The 20985-nt window shown below is 52.0% G+C and overlaps 4 protein-coding genes across 13 annotated transcripts in view; 2 read left to right on the forward strand and 2 right to left on the reverse strand.

Moving 5' to 3' along the window:
- Nucleotides 1–261: 261 nt before the first annotated feature.
- Fbxl8 (F-box and leucine rich repeat protein 8) lies at nt 262–5243 on the reverse strand. 5 transcript variants are annotated; one of them, XM_045130710.1, is made up of 4 exons: nt 5130–5243; nt 4768–4927; nt 2918–3111; nt 262–1577 (listed from the first exon to the last, which is right to left on the reverse strand). In XM_045130710.1, the coding sequence occupies exons 3-4, from the start codon at nt 3067–3069 to the stop codon at nt 605–607; spliced, it is 1125 nt and encodes a 374-aa protein (XP_044986645.1). In that variant the 5' UTR covers nt 3070–3111; nt 4768–4927; nt 5130–5243; the 3' UTR covers nt 262–604. The 5 variants fall into 5 exon arrangements, with proteins under 5 accessions (XP_044986645.1, XP_044986659.1, XP_044986654.1 ...); XM_045130724.1 differs by lacking the exon at nt 4768–4927 and having other exon boundaries at nt 5130–5229; XM_045130719.1 differs by lacking the exon at nt 5130–5243 and having other exon boundaries at nt 4768–5027.
- A 54-nt stretch (nt 5244–5297) lies between these two features.
- Nucleotides 5298–13571, forward strand: Tradd (TNFRSF1A associated via death domain). 4 transcript variants are annotated; one of them, XM_004661715.2, is made up of 5 exons: nt 5298–5351; nt 10904–11062; nt 11856–12133; nt 12222–12411; nt 12567–13571. In XM_004661715.2, the coding sequence occupies exons 2-5, from the start codon at nt 10912–10914 to the stop codon at nt 12875–12877; spliced, it is 930 nt and encodes a 309-aa protein (XP_004661772.2). In that variant the 5' UTR covers nt 5298–5351; nt 10904–10911; the 3' UTR covers nt 12878–13571. The 4 variants fall into 4 exon arrangements, with proteins under 4 accessions (XP_004661772.2, XP_045013961.1, XP_045013974.1 ...); XM_045158026.1 differs by lacking the exon at nt 5298–5351 and adding an exon at nt 5378–5481; XM_045158039.1 differs by lacking the exon at nt 5298–5351 and adding an exon at nt 8004–8035.
- A 3150-nt stretch (nt 13572–16721) lies between these two features.
- On the forward strand, nt 16722–19826 carry B3gnt9 (UDP-GlcNAc:betaGal beta-1,3-N-acetylglucosaminyltransferase 9). Of its 2 annotated transcripts, none has more exons than XM_004661716.2 (2): nt 16722–17241; nt 17713–19826. In XM_004661716.2, the coding sequence occupies exons 1-2, from the start codon at nt 16984–16986 to the stop codon at nt 18838–18840; spliced, it is 1386 nt and encodes a 461-aa protein (XP_004661773.2). In that variant the 5' UTR covers nt 16722–16983; the 3' UTR covers nt 18841–19826. The 2 variants fall into 2 exon arrangements, with proteins under 2 accessions (XP_004661773.2, XP_045006628.1); XM_045150693.1 differs by having other exon boundaries at nt 17131–17241; nt 17442–19826.
- Nucleotides 19421–20985, reverse strand: part of Phaf1 (phagosome assembly factor 1) — a 33831-nt gene continuing 32266 nt past the window's right edge. For both annotated transcript variants that reach the window (XM_045150707.1, XM_004661717.3), the window contains one exon: nt 19421–20877. In XM_045150707.1, the coding sequence (XP_045006642.1) occupies nt 20791–20877 (87 nt within the window). In that variant the 3' untranslated portion in view covers nt 19421–20790. The remainder of the gene's footprint in view (nt 20878–20985) is intronic.

Below are 20985 nucleotides of genomic sequence, written 5' to 3' on the forward strand. Positions count from 1 at the left end.
TGTGGGCTGACAAAGTCCTGGAAGACAGGTGACTGGACATCGTGAAGCCCGAGCAATGTTTGGCAGATAGGAAGGGTGGTGAGTGAAGCTGGCTCTCTCCAGCAGAAATAACGCTGGGGAGTGGGTGTGGAATGCCCCTTCCTTGACTTCCCGCAGTCACATCAGTACAAAGGTTCCCTTCTTCATCTTTCTACTTCTGCTCCGGCCTCAGCGCTGCCCCCGTCCTCCCCTCCAAACCAACCCAACTCCAGAACAAGATGCTGGGTTACCACAGACTTTATTTAATGCACACTAACCTCTGACACTTGGCCCGTTTTTATGCTCCCCTCCCCAGTCTGGGCCTCGGAGGACCGCAGAGGGGTGGGGGACCCCAGTACGGGCCGAGACACAATTGGCGCTTGCAGAGGTTGAGAGAACTTAGTGGACTCCCGGCGTTCTGATTGGTTCAGATGTCACCCCACTGCCCTTAATCCCCAAGAAGCGCAGGAGGCAACAGAATCTCAAAAGTAGGATACGGGTAGCAGCTGGGGCGCGCCTGAGCAACTCGCTTCCGAGTCTTAGAGGCCTCGGGCCTGCACAGTCCTGGAGCCGTGGGTTTGGGCAATCACCGCAAGAGCGTGGGCCGCCAGGGATGCGGCTCGCGCTTTAGTTTGAGCGTGTAGCTGCGCAAGCGCGGACAGCGCTCGCGGAAGGCGTCCAGTACCGAGGCTCTCACCACGCAGAAGCAGTGGATTTCGCGTAAGCCCGCGCAGCACGCCGCCAGCTCCTCCAGCGCAGCGTCCAGCTCCCGGGAGCGCGAGGCGCGCACCTCGAGCGTGCGCAGGGTTGCCGCATAGTGGCGCGCAGCGATGCGCACCGGCCCTACGGTGTCACCCGAGAGGTTGAGACGCAGCACAGCCACCGGCACCGCTGGCTGCAGGATACGAGTCACGTTGTCTTCAGAAAGGGCAGGCTCCAGCTCCAGCTCCACCGCCAACTCTGGGTGCCGGCACCTCAAGGCCGCCCAAGCTTCATCCGGCGGCGGGGACGCACGAGCATCTTCAGGGCACGCGCACCGCAAGGCCAGGAGTTCAAAAGGCGCGCGATCTGGAGCGGCCAACGCCTCGAGGACGGCGCGTGACACACTGGACAGGTGCAGTCCAAGGGCGCGAAGGTGCGGGCAAGCCTTCAGAAGCTCGAGTACGGAGCCGGGCTGCACGCCGTTCACGAGCGTATGGTTATCCAGGAAAAGACTCCGGAGCTCGGGACAGCCGTGTGCAGCTTGCAGCACCAGCGCGTCGTCCAGCGTGAAAGGCAAGCGCCGGAGGTCTAGGTGACTCAGCTTGCTCGCGGTCCTGCAAACGGCACTCACTGCGCCCAGGATGTCGCGGCCCGCATCGAAGAGAGGTTTCTCTCCACGGCATTCCAAACGCAGGCCTCGAAGCCCTGGAGCTCGGCCAGCCATCATGGTCAGCAGCTCAATGGCAGCCTGCCTGCTCCGTTTACAGGACGGTTCACATTCAAGCCGTAGGTTGTGAACGTGGTCCAGGCAGGTGGACAGATGTGGTGGTAGCATGCTTTCCAGTTCACAATCACAACTTAAGTTAGATGGATACAGAAAGGTATTGGTGATGTCACCAGGAAAAAAAAAAAAAAAACAACCTTTATGTCCCCTCAAAACGCTTGGGTTCTCTCTCTACCTGCTCTTAGTATTTCTTTTCCTTAATGCAAACACCTCTGTGAAAATTATGCCTCAGTCCCAAGGCAGTCTCTAATGGAAGAGATTCCCAACCAAATCCTTTAGAAGACTTAAGTAGCTTCTGCCTCAGGTTGAAACCCTGGAATGGAGGGCCAATGGTATTTCAAAAACAAGACTTTCTCAGTAGTCTCTAAGGAGGTGGTGCCAGGCCTCCGGACTGCTGGATTTAAATTCTGACTTTAAAAAAAATCGTTTTTGCCGGGAGTGGTGGCGCACGCCTTTAATCCCAGCACTCAGGTGGCAGAGGTAGGAGGATCGCCATGAGTTTGAGACCACCCTGTGACTACATAGTGAATTCCAGGTTAGCCTGGGCTAGGGTGAGACCCTACCTCGAAAAAAAAAACCGTTTTTAGGAGCTGGAGAGATGGCTTAGCGGCTAAACACATGCCTGTGAAGCTTAAGGACCCCGGTTCGAGGCTTGACTACTCAGGACCCACATTAGCCAGATGCACAAGTCTGGAGTTCGTTTGCAGTGGCTGGAGGCCCTGGCTCACCCATTCTCTCTATATATCTGCCTCTTTCTCTCTCTGTCTGTCACTCTCAAACAAAAAAATTAATCTTTTTATTTTATTTGCTTTTCAAGGTAGGGTCTCACTCTAGCTTACTTGGAATTCACTATGTAGTCTCAGGGTGGCCCCGAACCCATGGCAATCCTCCTACTTCTGCCCCTGAGTGCTGGGATTAAAGGCATGTGCCACTACACCCTAACTTTTTATTTATTTTTTTATGAATTCATGAGAAAGAGAACAGGCACGATGCCAGGGCCTCTAGCAACTACAAACTCTCCAGATGCATGGGTCCCTTGTGCATCTTGCTTACGTGGGAACTGGGGAATCGAACCTGGGTCCTTAGGCTTCACAGGCAAGTGCCTTGACTGCAAAGCCATCTCTCCAGCCCCAAATTTTGCCTTAGCTGAGTGACCTGCCCCAAGTGATTTAAGCCTCACTTTACTGTCTGTACAATGGAAACACTACTATTTATCTGCCTACATGAAGTTTTGTGAGGATTGAATGAGTTAATATATGTAAGACATAAACACTGATCTGAGGCTGGGGATTTGGCTTAGTAGAGCTCTTGCCTCGCCTGTGTGGGGTGCTACAGTAGGTGGATAATAAGTGTTACTAATTTTTTCAACTATGAAAAAATTATGGTCGGCAGAAGGCAGAGAAGTCAGCTCACCTGATGCTTGTGTTGTGCCACACGACACTGCTGGTGGCAGCAGTTGCCCAGGCCTTGCAGACCCCAGCTGCAGCGGCGCGGTCCCTGAGAGGCAGGAGGCTGAAGACGAGCGCCAACACTTCCTCTGGCAGGTTTTCTCCTAGTTCCACCATGGTGTGCCTTGGGTGGTCCAGAGCCTCTGCAATAGTTACTACCTGGAGAGAAACAGTGACTCCCTGGGCTCAGGAAGGCCAAAGTATTGAGGAAATATTGAAACCTGGTATAGGAATGCTTGTGGACCAGGAGCAAAAATACCTGTTCAAAGCTGGGCATGGTGGTGCACTTGGGAGGCAGAGGTATCACTGTGAGTTCAAGGTCACCCTGAGACTATATAGTGAATTCCAGGTAAGCCTGGGCTAGAGTGAGACCCTCCCCTGAAAAACAACAACAACAAAATCTGTTCAAATGGTTGAGCTCAGTGGTAAAACATTTTCATGAGTACTTGCATATTTCACAAAATAGTCTTGCTGGGTATCTCAGGTCTTGAACTCGAGATCCTTTTGCCTCAGTTTTCTGAGTGCTCCTCTTCCAGTTTTTTGATGTATATGTATGTGGGCACATGTGTGAAGGTGCATGTGCATGTATGTGTGCCCATATGTGGAGGGCAGAGTCTCTCTCTCAAAAAAAAAAAAAAACCCCACAAAAAACCCTGTTATTTGAGACACAGTGGAAGAGGCAGAAAGAGAGAATGGGTGCACCAGGGCCTTGTGCATCTGGCTTACGTGGGTCCTAGGGAATTGAACTGAGGTCCTTAGGTTTCAAAGGAAGGCAAATGCCTTAAGGGCTAAGCCATTTCCCCAGCCTGGAATGTGCCATTTCGTGTGTCTGGCTTTACATGGTTATTGGGGAATCTAACCCTGGGCCATCAGGCTTGCAGCTTTAACTGCTGGGCCATCTCTCCAGGTCTCCACGTTATTTTTTATTTTTATTTGAGAGAGAGAGGGAGAGAGAGAGAGAGAGAGAGAGAGAGAGGAGAGGAAGGGAGGGAAGGAGGGAGGGAAGAGGACACTGAGAGGCACACCAAGGCTTTGTGTTACTGCAAACGAACTTCAGGTGCATGTGTCTTTGTGTGCATCTGACTTTACGTGGTATTGGGGAATGGAACCCAGGCTATTAAGCTTTGCAAACAAGCACCTTTAACCGCTGAGCCATCATCGCTCCAGCCCTCCATGTTCTTTTATGAGACAGGGTCTCTCACTGAATCTAGAGCTGAGCTATCAGGTTAGACTAGCTAGCCAGCAAGCCTGGGGATCCTCTTTCATACATTTCCCCAGCTGGGATTTCTGCCCCTTTCCTGCCAGTTACTAGAGTGATTAATAACATTAATAAGGAGGGAGCTTTCATGAAGCCAATCAGAAAAGGGGTGGAGGCGTGGCTTAGGTGGAACCGTCCAGAGAGGGGCGTCTCCCTCACTGCCTTTCCTCCAGGCTGATGTCCCTGGCGCTTCCCGGGACTGACTAGAAGACCAAAAAAAAAAAAAAAAACAAAACTCTTGGGTTTGGGGACTAACTGCCTGAGGGGTTGCAGCTTGTTAGAACCCTGGCCAGCAGCCCTGGCTAACTCCCGGGCAATTTAGGTTGGGCTGGAACTCCGCAATTGCTTCTTCCTCGTTTTTATTTTTACGAGGTAGGGTCCCACTGTAGCCAAGGCTAACATGGAATGCACTATGTATCAGGGTGGCCTGGAACTCATAGTGATCCTCCTACCTCTGCTTCGCAAATGCTGGGATTAAAGGCGTGGGCCTGACTGAGTTCCGCAGCTTCTAAAGGACATAGGGGTTGTTGGAAAATGTGCGTCCTCTTCGAAGTTACCCGTTTTGTTTCCAAGGTGCCTGAAATTTTTATACGCAGCGCGTCGTTTGCCAGTTTATTTTCCCAAGTCTTCTAGTCTTGAAGTCTTTCCTTGAATTTACGCCATGTGTACTCTGGGGTTTCGGATACCTCCGGCCAAACTTGCACCATGTTTTCAGTGCTAAGTAGTAGGGAAGATTAGATCATCAAACCCTAGGGACTCCAGAATATTCTGATCCCCAAGGATCTATTGATGCCCAGGGACCGACTGAAGTCTGGCAGCTTTCACTTGGGGTCCCTTCGGCCTCAAAAGATCCGCAAGCCCCGAAAGTCATGACTGTACGGCTCTGTCCGTCTAGCCGAGGACTCCGCAATCGTCTTACCTGATCAGCGGATTGACTAGGTGGACTTTGCCCAGAGGCAGGGGACTGGCCACGGAGGATCGCGGCCCGGGAAGCAGCCGCCGGGAGCAGGGACCGCAGGGCCCGCGGGCGGACCCACCGCTCGGGCCGGGGCACCGCCCCAGCGCCTCTGCGCACACCCGGAAGCGGCGCGCCGAGCCCAGCCTGGCGGGCTTGGGGACCGGGCCGGGCGGCAGCAGCCAGGTCAGTCCGGGCGGCGGGTGGGCTCCTCGCTGCATGTTTGGCTTCCGAGCGTGGGCGGCGCGCGGTTCGCACCCACGTCGGTCGGGGCCCACTGGTGATGGCGGGCACTACGGGGCCGATTCGATGGGAGGTAGGAGGGGGTACGGAAATTGACCCTCGCGGGTTTCTTGCCCCTAACCTAAGGAGTTTTTGAGCAGCAGCAGGAATTATGGGCGAGAGGGTGTCTGAGCCGGGCAGGGTCTGGACAGTTCCGTGAGCTGAGATTCCCAGTTCTCCACTTCCCAACTTCAAGCCGGGTTGGTGGGAGGCTGGGAAGCTCCCCGAGAGAGCTCCGGAATGGCGCAGCCATACAAGGGGGCGTGCCCTGCTGTGTCCCCCGAATCGCGGTTTCTCAGTCCTTGGGCCAGGCCTGTAGGCCATCTCCGTTCACCTAGGCAGAGTGGCTGGCTGCCTGTGGACCGCTGGGTGATATGAGACACTAGGCCTCTGGTAGTAAGGGACAGTTGTTTATAGGTTGGTGCCTAAGTGTCCGCATATTGTCCGCTCACTAGACGCTCCCAGGCTTAGCTCCCCTGGGAGAAGCGGACTCCAGGGTGGGTGAGACTCAGGTTTTCCGTGGACTCCTGGGATGGATTCTCTTTTGGGATAATGGGAGACAAACCTCTTCCCCCTTATCTACCTGAGCTCGCCTGTCCCCCTAGCCCAGCAGACCTCTCCTTTTGCCCAGTACTGGTGAGTGGGATGGGAGCATCTTCCCACCTTCAGGTTTCCAGCACTCTTGCTTGGCAGGCCTGATGGGTAGACTCAGGTGCAGTCCTGAACTTGCTTCCACCTTGCTTCCACCCTAGCCATCCAAGCAGCAATTCCAAGTCAGAGGGAGAAAGAAATGCCTATTTTCTTAGACCGTTTTGCCTCCTTTGCTGGATCCCTCCCGTCTTGTTTCTACTTGTCATCTAAGAGGTTCATCCTGTTTTTTGTTGTTTGTTTTTTGGTTTTTCAAGGTAGGGTTTCGATTTATCCCAGGCTGACCTGGAATTCATTATGTAGTGTCAGAGTGGCCTTTGAACCCATGGCAATTCTCTTATCTCTGCCTCCCAAGCCCTGGGACTAAAGGCATGTGCCACCATGCGGGGCTTTGCTCCCCCACCCCCAGGTAGGGTTTCACTCTAGCTCAGGCTGACCTGGAACTCACTATGTAATCTCAGGGTGACCTTGAACTCATGGTGATCCTCCTACCTCTGCCTTCTGAGTGCTGGGATTAAAGGCATGTGCCACCACACCCAGCTGTTGCTTAGCTTTTTAAAAAATTAATTAATTATTATTATTTATTTATTTGAGAGAGAGAAAGTGAGTGAGAATGGGTATGCCATGGCCACTAGCCACTGCAAACAAACTCCAGATGCATGTGTCACCATGTGCATCTGGCTTATGTGGGACCTGGAGAATTGAGCCTGGGTTTTTAAGCTTTGCAGGCATGTGCCTTAACCACTAACCTATCTCTCTAGCCCATGTTGCTTAGCTTTTTAAGAAAGAAATTTAGGGCTGGGGTGTGGCTCAGTGGTAGAGCACTTACCTAGTTCATGTAAGGCCAAGATTCAGTCCACAGGAAAACAAAGGAAGGAAAGAGGTCTCTTTCAATCTTCTTTCTTTAGATTGGGGTCTTGCTGTATAACCCAGGTTGGCTTTGAATTCCTGCTCTTCCCCTCAGCCTTCTGAGTACTTAAGATGGTAGAGTGCCACCATGCCCAGCTCTATTATTATTATTTATTAGTATTGGGCTGAAGAGATGTCTCAGCAGTTAAGGCCCTTGCCTGCGAAGCCTAACGGCTGGGGTTTAATTCCGCAGTGCCCATATAAAGCGAGATGCACAAAGTGGCTCATGCATCTGGAGTCCTTTTGCGGTGGATAGAGGCCCTGCTGCATCCATTCTCTCCTTTCAAAGAAATAAATTAAAATTTTATTATTATTATTATCATCATCATCATTGTTTGGTATCTGGGATGAAACTCAAGGCCTTGCACACTCTAGGCAAGCCACTGAGCTATATGCCCAGCCCTGACTTAATCCCCTTTCTTTATATATATATTTATTATTTTTATCTATTTATTTATTTGACAGAGAGAGGGAGATAGAGAGAAGGAGAGAGAGAGAGAATGGGCTTGCCAGGGCTTTCAGCCACTACAAACGAACTCCAGATGAGTGTGTCCTCTTGTGCATCTGGCTAACATGGGTACTGGGGAATCAAACTAGGGTCCTTTGGCTTTGCAGGCAAATGCCTTAACCACTAAGCCATCCCTCCAGCCCTCCTTTCTTTCTTTCTTCCTTCCTTTTTTTTTTTTTTTTTTGTTTCTTGCAAGGTAGGGTCACATTCTAGCCAAAGCTGACTTGGAACCCACTCTGTAGTCTCAGGCTGGCCTCAAACTCTTGGCAATCCTCCTACCTCTGCCTCCCAAGTGCTGGGATTAAAGGTTTATGCCACCACGCCCCCTACCTTATTTTTTAATACAAAATAAATGTGTCTAGGATGTAAGGCTGATCTAGCTGCGGCATCTGTCACCCCATTGATCACCAGGGTTGATTCAGCTGATCTGGCTGGCTCACCACCCTATGTGCATCCCTCCTGAAGCTGCACACTTGGTCCAAGAGGACGACCTTTCCCGAATAGAGGAGGATTTCAGTCAAGGGTATGCAAGTAGCTGTGCTCTTCTGCTAGAACCTCTAGCTCTCAAAATAAATGTGTCTATTTTATATAATGTAGAAAATGCTGCTAAATACAAAAAAAAAAAAAGAATTATTTCCCAGTCTGGCCAGACATAAACACGGTGTGCTGTTCTGGTGGTTTTCAGAGTGTTGTTCTGGGTAAAGACATACTACTAATATATTTCCTGTGAGAAGATCAACAGGGAAGGTGCTCCAAAATTGTGTCTCCTATGCTTAAATTCAACGAGGGCCATCACCAGTTATCATTTCTCTTGCCAGGGTCTGAGTGATGCTGGGTAATCTTGCCCAGGTACTGTCTCAGCCTTGATACTCCATTAGGGAATGGGGGCAGAGCTGAGATGCAGCTTCTGCTCTGTTCTCAGGAGCCTTATCCTGCTAAAACTATGCCAGGGTATGGCCCTGGTTTCTCTTGGCACACCCTATTCCAGGCTTCCTGCCCCTCACTAGGAGTAAATGGACTACCCACCTGTCCTGAGCAGTGGATCAGTGTTCCTCTTAGTTCATCATTTATTTATAAATAAAGAAGGCCAGAGAATAAAGAATATGACTGATGGAGGCAGGAAGTGTTGTCTTGACCCATGTTTCCAGGAAATGAGTGTGTGGGGGTAGTTGCCTCAGGTGAGGTAAGGAGGAAAAGGTAGGACATTTCCTTCATTTGCCCCCTCTTGAGGCAGTATCTGGGAGGTCACTGAGCTAAGGTTAAATGCAGTGGCTTCCTAACTGGGAATTTAGCACCCCTGATCTAAGAGCATTTTTTAAAAAATTTATTTATTTGAGAGCAAAAGAGGCAGATAGAAGGAGGGAGGGAGAGAGAGAATGGGTGCACCAGGGCCTTTAGCCACTGCAAACAAACTTCAGATGCATATGTCATCATGTGCATCTGTTTTATGTGGGTACTGGGGAATCGAACTTGGGTCCTTTGGCTTTGCAGACAAGTGCCTTAACTGCTAAGCCCTCTCTCCATCCCTAGCAGCAGACTTTTGACAGGAGATGGACAGAGGTGATAACAGTACTGAGGAGCTCTAGCTCGGTTTTGACAAGAAAGGAGTTCAAAATGGAACAATTTGGGCTGGAGACATGGCTTAGCGGTTAAGGTGCTGGCCTGTGAAGTCTAAGGATTCAAGTTCGATTCTCCAGTACCCATATAAGCCAGATGCATAAGGTGGCACATGCATCTGGAGTTTGTTTGCAGTGGCTGAAGAGCCCTGGTGTGCCCATTCTTCTTCTCTATCTGTCTCTTTTCTCCCTCTCTCCCAAATAAATCACCATAACAATATTTAAAAATGGGGCTGGAGAGATGATTCAGTGGTTAAGGTGCTTGCCTAATGACCGGAGCTTGATTCCCCAGTACCCATGTAAAGCAAGATGCACAAAGTGGCTCATGCATCTTGAGTCCCTTTGCAGCAGCAGCTGGAGGCCCTGGTGTGCCCATTCTGTCTGTCTCTCTTCTACCTCTCTCTGATTGCACATAAATAAACAAAAATATGTAAAAACAAAAGGGAACAATTTTAGGTGAAGATCTTGAGTATCTGCCCAACCCCAAAGTCCTTGTAACAAAATGGAATGACATAGATCCCATAACTGAACACTTCAGAGTGGTTTCAGGGGCATAGTGTGGTTAAGAGTGTATGTTCCCATCTCTTTTTTATAAACTTTTATTTTTTTAGTGACAATGTAGTATTTGTGGTGTGTGTTTAGGCATGTGCACACACATGTAGAAGAAGATTTTTTTATGTAGGCATGAGGGATCAAACTCAGCTCTTAGCCAGGCATGGTGGCACATACCTTTAATCCCAGCACTGGGGAGGCAGAGGTAGGAGGATCGCCATGAGTTCGAGGCCTCCCTGAGAATACATAGTGAATTCCAGGTCAGCCTGGGCCAGAGTGAGACCCCACCTCGAAAATCAAAAACAAACTCAGGTCCTAATGCTTGCACAGCACACTCTTACCCACTGAGTCGTTTCCCCCATCTCCTATGTCCCATCTCTTGTTTCCTTATATGTAGGTTTTGTTTTCAGATATGCTATTCATAAGTAGTGGCATAGTAGACCTCAATGAAGGGAAATTAGTACCTGTTTCTTATTGGTCCAGCCAGAGTTACAGGGTTCTGTTGGTTCAACTTGAGCCCTGTACCAGGTCTGAACTGGTCTTTGCAGAATGGGGAATTGAATATGCAGTTTGGCCAAGCTTATTTCTCATTCCCAAACTTGGATCTAAAGAATGAAAATAAGTGCCAGGTGTGGTGGCACATGCATTTAACCCCACCATTTAGGAGGCAGAGATAGGAGGATCACCATGAGTTTGAGGCCATCCTGAGACTACATAGTGAATTGCAGGTCAGCCTGGAGTAGAGGGAAACCCTGCCTCAAAATAAAATAATAATAGTAATAATAATGGAAAATAAGTGAAGAAGCCAGGTGTAGCAGGAACACAGGTGGTTCTTGGGACCTACAGGGATTCCAGGGACTCAACATTAAGCTGAAGGCAATGCAGTACATGGGCTCCATCCAGAAGGAAAGTGTCTCCTGTCAGCTTTGGTAAGAGAGAAAACACACTGGCCTGAGGAGAAGGCAGTCTACTACTGCTGGCTTCACCTCCGCTCTCCCGGTCCTTGTGACCCTGGACTTTTTCTGTGGAGGGACATCTTCGCTTCAAATGCAGGCTGCCTGGGACTCTGCGTAGAGCCCGAAGCACTGACGGTGAGATGGTAGACTTCCTGCCCTTAGTGTGCCAGCTGGCTGGAGCTGCTGTGAAGGTCCAGCTGAGCCACACAGGACTGGACAGTTGTCTCCAAGTCTAGGGATGATGTGGGTGCCTCTCTGTACTTCTAGGAGGCAAGATGGCAGCTGGGCCACATGAGCACGAAGAGTGGGTAGGCAGTGCTTACCTATTTTTGGAGTCTTTACTGGATAAGGTGATCCTATCTGAAGCCTACACAAACCCCCAGAAGAAGGTGGAAGTATACAAGGCTCTGAAGACTGCACTGGCAGGTATGTGGCTGGGCAGGTATGGGAGAGGGCTTTTTTTTGGGGGGGGGGGCTGGGGCTAAGGTCGTATCCCTTTGATTTTCTAAGGTTTTGGCTCACCGCCTCACAAGGAAAAGGATTTTGGGATGTGGGGAGGTGGTTGAGAAAGGAGAGACGACCTCTAGCTGCACAGGGCCTGCCTTTTCTGTTTGTATATGCTTGAGTTAGACATGGGTGCTCATCCCAAGCTAGATCAGCCTGTTTCTACACTAACGTCCACCTGCTCCACACTCCTGACTAACCAGCTCACTCCTTTCTACTAATTGTGCATTTTTTTCTCCTCTTTTCCTGTCCCCCTGCAGCACTCCTTGCCCAAGACCCCTCCCCAGTACCTACCCTTCCAGATTCCCCTTCTCCTCAAAGAGCAGAGACCGCTGGAGGCTGTAGCCAGTCTCCTTCTCTGGCTGGAGGAGATCTAATAGGAGGAGATTGAAGACCTGAGACCTGCCCCTCCTCCCTCCTAGGAAGCCAAAGGCACAGCCCCTTTTCTATGTTGTAAAGCCTCACTGTGGGATTCATAGGTGGGGTTAGGTAGCGCCCATTCTGTCTTGGGACGCACTTTGTGGTAGCTTCTGGCCTTCGTACTGGGTGGTTGTTTGCACTCCAATTTTGTCTCCCAGCTGGGAGTTCTGGTTAACCCTGCACCCCAGGTTAGGGGATAGGACTGAAGTCTAACTGGGGCTTCACACCTCCTCTGGCCGCTTGGAGAACATCCCCGCTTGGGGACTGCCGGTCGCCTGACTGCTCGCCTCCTCAGAGAGCGTGGAGAACCCGAACGTGCTGCAGATACTGAAGATCCACTGCAGCGACCCGCAGTTGATTGTGCAATTGCGTTTCTGCGGGCGCCCGCCCTGCGGCCGCTTTCTCCGCCTGTACCGCGAGGGGGCGCTGCGCGCCGCGCTGCAGAGGCTCCTGGCAGCGGCGCTGGCACAGCGCTCAATGCCGCTGCAGCTGGAACTGCGCGCGGGCACCGAGCTGCTGGACGCTTGGCTGACAGACGAGGAGCGGTGTTTGAATTGCATCTTAGCTCAGAAGGTGCTTCCGGCCAGGGTTAATTAAGATGGGGTGGGCAGGATTCCCGGCTGACAGCCCCACTGACGGTTCATCCCCTTTCTCCACCCAGCCCGACCGGCTCCGGGATGAGGAACTTGAGGAGCTAGAGGATGCGCTTTGCAATCTGACATGCAGTTTGCCCAGCCAGGGTGGCGGCTCAGAGGTCACCTCAGGTCTCTTGCAGTCTCTGGTTCCCTCTCCGACGGAGAAGCCGCCACCCTCATCTAACCAGACTTTTCTGTTCCATGGTCATACTGTAGGTGAGGCGCGCGTGCAGACGCGGGGTAGACCACCAGGAGACTAGTTTGGGGAGAAGTGAGGGCAGGGCCCCGGGGTTTGGGGGCAGTCACGGGGGGCGGGGGTCATGACTGGGGATTTGGCGTCCATCTTCCTCTCCTCCCCACTTCCTCCGCAGTGAACCGGCCGCTGAGTCTGCAAGACCAGCAAACGTTTGCACGCTCCGTGGGCCTCAAGTGGCGCAGGGTGGGGCGCTCTCTGCAGCGTGACTGCCGGGCTCTGCGGGATCCCGTGCTCGACTCGCTGGCTTACGAATACGAGCGCGACGGGCTATACGAGCAGGCCTTCCAGCTGCTGCGGCGCTTCGTGCAGGCCGAGGGCCGCCGCGCCACGCTGCAGCGCCTGGTGGAGGCGCTCGAGGAGAACGAGCTCACTAGTCTAGCCGAGGATCTGCTGGGCCTGGCCGAACCCGATGGCAGTCTATCCTAGTCCAGCACGCAGTACCGCGGAAAAGGTAGTAAACCAGGAGTTCAGCCTGAGTTTGGAGTCCCTGGATGGCTGTACGGGCCTGTTGCTGCTGCTGACTCCCTTCTATCCACTCCCTGTTTGCCGAGATGCTGGAGCTGCTGGGGCAGAGTTGGCTGCCTTCCCTAGGAGCTAGACTAGCACCCACCGACCAAGCCTCTGGGAATCTGCCCCAGAATCTTTGATGGAGGCAGTATGCATGTTCTCACCCTCTCTCGCTGAGGAAGAGGGGCTTTTGGCCTGCCATCGACTGTCATTAGCAACGATCATCAAACACCTGGACCTTCTGAGTATTATGCATCACTCTAGGTCCTGCAAATACTGTCGTGAGCAAGATGCAGGAGCCCTGCATGCCCCTAGTTCACACTTACTGTGAGATCTGAGCACTCTGCAATGGTAATAAAGTGTAGGCTTGTCTTAAACAGGAGGTTGTAGAAGTTCAGAGGAGGGCTAGGCTCCTGGAACGGATGAGTATGGGCAGGGTGGAGTGGGGCATGGAGCAAGGGACAATGTTCTGGACACAGCAGGCTCAGGTGGGGAAGTCAAGAGGGAAGGGAGTTAGAAGAGCACCAAGTTCAGGGTGACTGGATGGGAACAAGGATTGATTGCTGAATGATCTGTTGGTGAGGAATAACAAGGGGTCTGGTGAACCACTTAACAGAGTTTGTGTCTTATTTTCAGTGATAATGTTTTAGTTATGGATTAAAAGTGTCTAATACAATGAACGTGAATTAGAAAAATTAAGATTCTGGCTGGGCATGGTGGTACACACCTTTAATCCCTTCAGTTGGGAGGCTGAGGTAGGACGATCACTGTAAACTTGAGGCCATCCTGAGACTACAGGGTGAATTCTGGGGTCAGCCTGGGCTAGGGCGAGATCCTATCTCAAAAAAAAACAAAACCTCAAAATCTTCATAGTGGGAGATAGAATTTTCAGTACACACAATATGATCATGAAGACTAACAAATCTTCATTGTAAAAGCATACTTTTCCTGTAAAAAGGACCCATTACTTTCTGTAGGCACAGCTACAAAACAAAGATGTGATCACTCCATTGTATGACAATCTGCTCTTAGCATCCCTTCCATCATCTTTAGCATTTTTTCCTCTTCTTCAAAGACCACCGTCTTCCTCCCCACCCCTTTGTTTTTGTTTTTCCAGATAGTGTCTCTAGCCCAGGCTGACCTGGAACTCACTTCGTAGTCCCAGGCTGGCTTCAAACTCACAGTGATCCTTCTATCTCTGCCTCCCAAGTGCTGGGATTAAAGGCATGTGCCACCACACCCAGCCTTCCTCTCTCATCACTAGCTCTCTCCCCCCATCCCACTCCTCAATTGGTCAACATCCCAGCTTCAAGCTCCCCAGTGCTGGGCATACAAGTGTGCACTACCATGCATGGGCTGAATTTCTTCTAAGTATAAAATGATCAGTTCCTCTTTTCCCTCTCCTAGATCTGAGCTTGCTTCACTTTCATCCTCCTTTTCCTCTTTAAGTGAACCAGCTTCATCTTCATTTTCATTCTCCTCTTTTCTTTTTTCTTTTTTTTTTTTTGAGGTAGGTTCTCACTCTGGCCCAGGCTGACTTGCAATTCACTATGTAGTCTTAGGGTGGCCTCGAACTCATGGCAATCCTCCTACCTCTGCCTCCTGGGTGCTGGGATTAAAGGCATGCACCACCACGCCCAACTCTCATTCTTTAAAAGTGTCAATAGGCCTTCAATTCTCAATCTTCAAGAACTGTCACCTTGAATGGGGTGTGGTGGTGCACACCTTTAATCCCAGGAGGCAGAGGTAGGAGGATTGCCATGAGTTCGAGGCCACCCTTAGACTGTCTTGTGAATTCCAGGTCAGCCTGGACTAGAGAGAAAACCTACACTGAGCCCCTTCCCCCCTTGCAAAAATAAAAAGATTTAGAAATGAATGAAAAGAAATGTAAATACAAATGCCCATTGCCACCAAGCAGGTATTTGGGAGAAAGTAAAGCAAATAAGAGTTTGAGGAGTTTAGATTGTAACTCAGCTGTCTCCACCCCCTAGTGCACTTTCACGTGTAAGTGCATGTGTTCACACACACATGTAATTCCTTCTCCTTCAGTGGCTGCTGCTCAGAGGTTCCTGAGTTTGGATTTTATAACAAGGTCAGTGTGAAACCTTGGAAGGGTAGGGAGTCAAGAAGACTGGGAGGCTAGAGGAGAGACACCAACAGAAGCCAGCATTTAGGCTGCAGAGATGGAAGAGAGGACGGATACCAACTGCTGTTCACCAGAAAGAAGCACACAACAGGCCCGTGACCATGAATGAGGAATGGGGTGAGAGATGACCTGCAGTTTGTGTTGGCTGTTGGGATGGAGGCCTGTGAGAGTCCCTACTTTCTCTATTGGTGTGATGTTTCTGCAGGACTTCCAGGAGTGACCTTGAAAGCAAAGAACAGTAAAGATTCATGAATGGAGCTGGGCATGGTGGCACAGGCCTGTGTAATCTCAACACTTGGGAGGCGGAGACATGAGGATTGCCAGTTCAAGGCCAGCCTAGGCTATATAGCAAAACTTTGTCTCAAAATAAAACACTACAAGATTAATGAAAAGGTGGGAGTGGGTGAGATGGCTCAGGAGGAGGTCCTGAAGGGTGACACCTACTAGAAAAGAGCAGCACAAAGAGCAAGGGATTTGGAAGCCAAGAGGCAGCTACTGCTATAATGAAGGTTGCAATGGGTCAAATCTGAGGAGTGGCCTTTAGGAAGTTCTGGGTAGGACAGCCCATAGATATTCCTCAGCAGGAAGTGGGAAGTCAGGTGATAGGAAGGCCAGAATAGAGGGTTCCTGATGGTTCTCTGAGCAGGAAGGAGTAAAGCTCCCAGGGGAGGGCTTTTTTTTTTTTTTTTAAAGTTTTTATTTATTTATTTGAGAGCGACAGACACAGAGAGAAAGACAGATAGAGGGGGAGAGAGAGAATGGGCGCGCCAGGGCTACCAGCCTCTGCAAACGAACTCCAGATGCGTGCGCCCCCTTGTGCATCTGGCTAACGTGGGACCTGGGGAACCGAGCCTCGAACCGGGGTCCTTAGGCTTCACAGGCAAGCGCTTAACCGCTAAGCCATCTCTCCAGCCCATAAGTAGTTTTTTTTTTTTTTTAAATTGAGGGCTTTCTTTGAGGGAGAGGGAAACACAGGAAGTAGTGATTCAGAAGTAGATGTGTATGTACCCTCGAGGGAGACGAGTGCTGGGTTACACCACTGCTCCAGCTGTTTGACAAACTCTGAGGCAGACAGTGTACACTAGAGTTCACCACATCAGCAGGGACTTGGAGACCTGGAGTTCTGGGGGCGGGGGTCGTGGGCTGGCAGCAGAGGTAGACAAGGACTGGATCCTATAAGCAGAGTGCCTCTCTGCCCAGCTGGTCTCAGCCTTTGCTCCCTGATGTCCTCAAGGAGCCAGCCCAATCTAGTGGCATTAGCATGGTCATTTCTTCCTGCAGGACGCTATGCTGGGGACCGGGAGACTTAAAACTGGATAGGAGCAGGACTGGCAGGACTGAGTGCTTGCCTGGGAAGTTAGTACAGACAGGGTTTCACTGTCCCATGTCCTGTATCCCAGAATGAAGGGGCAAGGTAGCAGAGGGAGAGTCTCAAATACTAGAAGACCTGGGGTGGGGTGGGGAGTAAGTACATTCTGTGATCCTGGGTCCATAATTCAGATTCATTAGAGCACTGTCCCCAACTGGACATAAACAGTGACAGCTGCTGGCAGGGTTGTACGAATTGGACTAGCTGTGTCCTTAGTGTGTCTGCCAGGTGGCAGGCATCACAGCTAGGGGCAAGGAAGCAGTTGTGTGTCACCGAGGCAGTTTACGGCTCTTATATGGTGATCAGAGCTGCTAGGGAGAGGATCTCTGAAGGATGGTCCAGGCTAGTGGTCAGATCCACAATTAAGGCTTTCAGCAGCCCAGAGATTTGGGACGCGCCGGGTGGCCAGCGGTACTGGGGACTCCCTGACAGCCTAGGCCCCGCCTCACTGTCTAGAGGTGGGGTGAGGGTACATACTTTTCAAGCTTTAGAAGCTTGGAATTTGGTTGGATGACAGCGAGAGCCGCCTGTGAGGAACCCTGTGAGGACCAGTCCCCACTCCGAGATGGCGCTCCCTGCGCCTGGGCGGAGCTGGGCTCCAGATGTCTGGGCTCACACAGCTGGAGGATCACGTGGCAGGGCCCGGGCCCCCTTCCTGCCAACGCTGCATTTGGCTCAGGCTCGGCCCATGGCCGCCCTTGGGACCCTGCGGTGAGCCCCCCGAGGCACGGGCTTTCCGGGGCCCGCGCCCCTCTCGAGGGACTGAACGTGAGTGCTGGGATCCCCAAGGCCCCGGGGTCTGAGGCGGAGAGGGGAAAGGCACAAGATATTCACTTCAGCGGACCAAGGGGGGCGGGCATGGGTCAGGGCTGAAAGTCGCGTCTGCCAGCCCGGCCTCGGGGCGCCGTCCTGGGCCGGAGCCGGGGCACCGTGAGTTGCCGACAAGGGGGAACTTCTTGTCCCTTCAGGATGCTCGTTGGGGTGGTGTATCAGGGCCCTGGAGCAGAGGTCGAGCGCAGATGATCCGGTAGAGGCCCCCAGGGCGTGGCCGCCAGCTCCCTCCTCCTCCTGCTGGCTGCCAGCCACCGCCTCGCCTCGGGATCCCTTGGTAGCGACCCTCTGAGAAGGTGGGCGGGCGGGCACCGGCCCGGGGACATGCGGGGAAGGCTGCGACTGCGCCGGGAGGCGGTGCTCACGCTGCTCCTCGGAGCCGCCCTCAGCCTCCTACTCTACACGCAGCGCGACGGGGCGGCCCCGACCACCAGGGCGCCTGCGGCGCGGGGGCTGCCAGCGCTGAGGCCCGCCCTAGGTCCCCGAGACCCCCAGGTACTCGACGCCGGCGCCGCCCCGCCCGCCTACGAGGGGGACACACCGGCGCCGCCCACGCCCACGGGCCCGTTCGACTTCGGCCGGTACTTGCGTGCCAAGGACCAGCGGCGCTTCCCGCTGCTCATCAACCAGCCGCACAAGTGCCGCGGCGGCGGCGACGGCGCGCCTGGCCGCGGACCCGACCTGCTCATCGCGGTCAAGTCGGTGGCGGGCGACTTCGAAAGGCGCCAAGCGGTACGCCAGACGTGGGGTGCTGAGGGCCGCGTGCAGGGGGCGCTCGTGCGCAGAGTGTTCTTGCTGGGTGTGCCCAGGGGCTCGGGCACCGGAGCTTCGGCCGTGGAGGGCGGGACCCAGGCGCACTGGCGTGCGCTGCTGGCGGCCGAGAGCCGTGCCTACTCAGACATCCTGCTGTGGGCTTTCGAGGACACCTTCTTCAACCTAACGCTGAAGGAGATCCACTTTCTGTCCTGGGCCTCAGCCTTTTGTCCAGACGTGCGCTTCGTTTTTAAGGGTGATGCGGATGTGTTCGTGCATGTAAGGAACCTGCTTCAGTTCCTGGAATCGAGGGACCCCGCGCAAGACCTGCTCGCAGGGGACGTGATTGTGCAGGCCAGGCCAATCCGCAGGAGGACCAGCAAGTACTATATACCCGAGGCTGTGTACGGCCTTCCGGTTTACCCGGCCTACGCTGGAGGTGGTGGCTTCGTTCTTTCTGGAGCCACACTGCGCCGTCTGGCTGATGCCTGCTCACAGGTTGAACTCTTTCCTATAGATGATGTCTTTCTAGGTATGTGCCTACAGCGGCTGCGGCTCACACCCGAGCCTCATCCGGCCTTCCGTACCTTTGGCATCTCCCAGCCTTCAGCTGCACCACATCTTCGCACTTTTGATCCGTGCTTCTACAGAGAACTGGTGGTAGTGCACGGGCTGTCAGCTGCTGACATCTGGCTTATGTGGCGCCTGCTGCACGGCCCTCCAAGTCCAGCCTGTGCACACCCACAGCCTGCGGTTGCAGGGCCCTTCCAATGGAACTCTTAAGCTACCCATCACAGCTAGCTTTTCATCCATTCTCCATGCCAGGACAGGAGGAGCTTAAGGAGTCTCTCATACAGAAGATTATGGTTTATGTGGCTGTTCCGAAGATCACAGTTGTAACCATGACTGACTGAGATAGCAGAGCCAAGGCGGTAAACCATGTTGTCCAGCATGCCCAAATGAAGCCCGCATTTTAATTTTAGTCCACTTAGCAAGTAACACTCATCACTGGAGGCTTCATATGGAATTCTACAATGAGGGAGAGACCAAAGGACAGGTCCCACCAGTCTTCATGGACCTGCCAAACACTTTCCCACAGATATTTTGTTTCCTTCCTTTTCCAGAGTGGATTCCCAGCCCTGTCTACATCTTTAGATCTTCCCCTTCCCCTCTGAGATCTGCTTTGCTGGCATCAACCCTTCGAGAACCCAGAGCTGGTACCAGAGATGGAGCATTTCTAAGACTGCTCCACTATAAAATTTTCCATATCCCATATTCAACCAACCACCCCTCCAAAACAAACAAAACACCCCCCAACACATGCAGCACACTTTTTTAGTACAAACATCCCAGCAGCAGCACATAGTTTGCTGTTGCTGAGGGCAACAGGTGCTTTATTGGAAAGGAGATGTGGGCAGGGGATGAGGAAGTTTCCTCTAATTCAAGAGGATGGGAACAGTCCTGGCTACCCCTGACAGTGGGATGTGCAGGGTCTCTGGCCAGACCAAGATCCAAATGGGAAGACACTAGTCAGTCACAAAGTCATGGGAGTGCCACAAAGGCCTGGCTGCAGTCTCAGGAACCATACTGGCACCTGGGGCAGGTCCCCTGCACATTCATCATGAACTATACAAGATGAGGCTGTACATGAGTTAATTACAAAAGAGTCATATTTACAAAAGTCTGTACACACATTTGAAAAACTCACAAAATTGTCATCTATGTATCACAAGTTGCTAGACCAAAATATTAAAAATGAGATAAAATTATACATTTCTCTTCTCAATTCTTTTCAAAAGGATTAATATTTTTTAAAGCACATATATGCTACTTTCCATTAGCAAGACCCATGAAGAAACCAAGCAGCCCAGCCTTCCTTGAGCTTCTGGAGGTCTTAAGCCAAATGGCTAGGCCAGAAGACAGTGCTCAGCGTCGGGACAGGGAGCTGGCCCACAGTGCAGAACAGAATGCTAAAACACAACAGGAGGAGGAAGATGTCTTTGGCTAACACTTTGGCATTAAATAAAAGAGGCAAACAAGATGAAAACATGCAGCCCTGCCAGTCAGGTTAGACCATGCAGGGACACAGGTGACCTTGAAAGTTGCCACCAAGAAAGCTGGGAGCCAGGCCTGAGCACATTTCTGCTAAAAAACAAAACAAAACAAAACAAGCCTGTATTTCAACCACTTGAGTGTGTCTCCTGGACTTGGCAGGAAGCCATGTGCACAAAAGAACAGGAAAGGCGAGAGGGGCCACACTGGCCATAGCCAGCTCATCAAGTAACTAAAGTGGATGTAGTGCAAATGTTGCAACCAAGTACTATGGACACACTACCTGCTTATCTTTAGGGCGATGTGGCAATGTGGAGCCAAAGGCAGGACTTTGCCTTTAATCTGGTGCCTGCATTCTCAATCACGGAAAGAGCCCCAGTTCTCCCATGTGTGTGGGACAGGGATTGGTATGGCCTGCCTTGTCACTTGTTAGTTGAGGCCCTGGGTCCAGACATCAAAGCTCACATTTGTGCTTCACTTTTCAGTCTATGTTCTCTGCTGGCTGCAGCAGGCTAAGGACGGACAGAATATCTGGGCCCCTTGTCCTATGGCAGAGCATTCAGCCCAAATCCCACCTCCGAACATCCTACAGCCTTTCAACACTGGCACAGGGTGGCACAGAGACCCACTGAGCTGGATGTGATGCACAGTTCCACAGGCAGAGGGGCATGGGTGATGTCCTTAGGGGAGCTCTGCTGTTCTCAGGTAGGCACCAGGCCTTGGGGGACCATACAGGGTCACTGAGGCAATATGGTTGTTCTGCATAACCTGGTGTGAAGAGGATAGGATAGTGAGTCAAGACAGATGTAGGCAGATCATGAACTCAGGGTTGGGGTGGGCTAAAGATTATACATGACAAACCTGCAAACATGCCTG

The sequence above is a fragment of the Jaculus jaculus genome, chromosome 1 (assembly GCF_020740685.1).
Source record: "Jaculus jaculus isolate mJacJac1 chromosome 1, mJacJac1.mat.Y.cur, whole genome shotgun sequence".
Taxonomy (NCBI): Eukaryota; Metazoa; Chordata; class Mammalia; order Rodentia; family Dipodidae; genus Jaculus; species Jaculus jaculus.

Excerpts from the sequence above, each read along its gene's own strand:
- Tradd (XM_045158026.1), top strand. The coding sequence starts at position 5,385 with ATGTTTGGCTTCCGAGCGTGGGCGGCGCGCGGTTCGCACCCACGTCGG. Across the intron at positions 5,482-10,903 it reads CGGGGCCGATTCGATGGGAG|GAGGCAAGATGGCAGCTGGG; the intron begins GTAGGAGGGGGT and ends CTGTACTTCTAG. Across the intron at positions 11,063-11,855 it reads TCTGAAGACTGCACTGGCAG|AGAGCGTGGAGAACCCGAAC; the intron begins GTATGTGGCTGG and ends TCGCCTCCTCAG.
- B3gnt9 (XM_004661716.2), top strand. The coding sequence starts at position 16,984 with ATGACAGCGAGAGCCGCCTGTGAGGAACCCTGTGAGGACCAGTCCCCA. Across the intron at positions 17,242-17,712 it reads CCCCTCTCGAGGGACTGAAC|CGCGACGGGGCGGCCCCGAC; the intron begins GTGAGTGCTGGG and ends CTCTACACGCAG.
- Fbxl8 (XM_045130707.1), bottom strand. Across the intron at positions 1,578-2,917 it reads TGGCACAACACAAGCATCAG|TTGTGATTGTGAACTGGAAA; the intron begins GTGAGCTGACTT and ends ATCTAACTTAAG.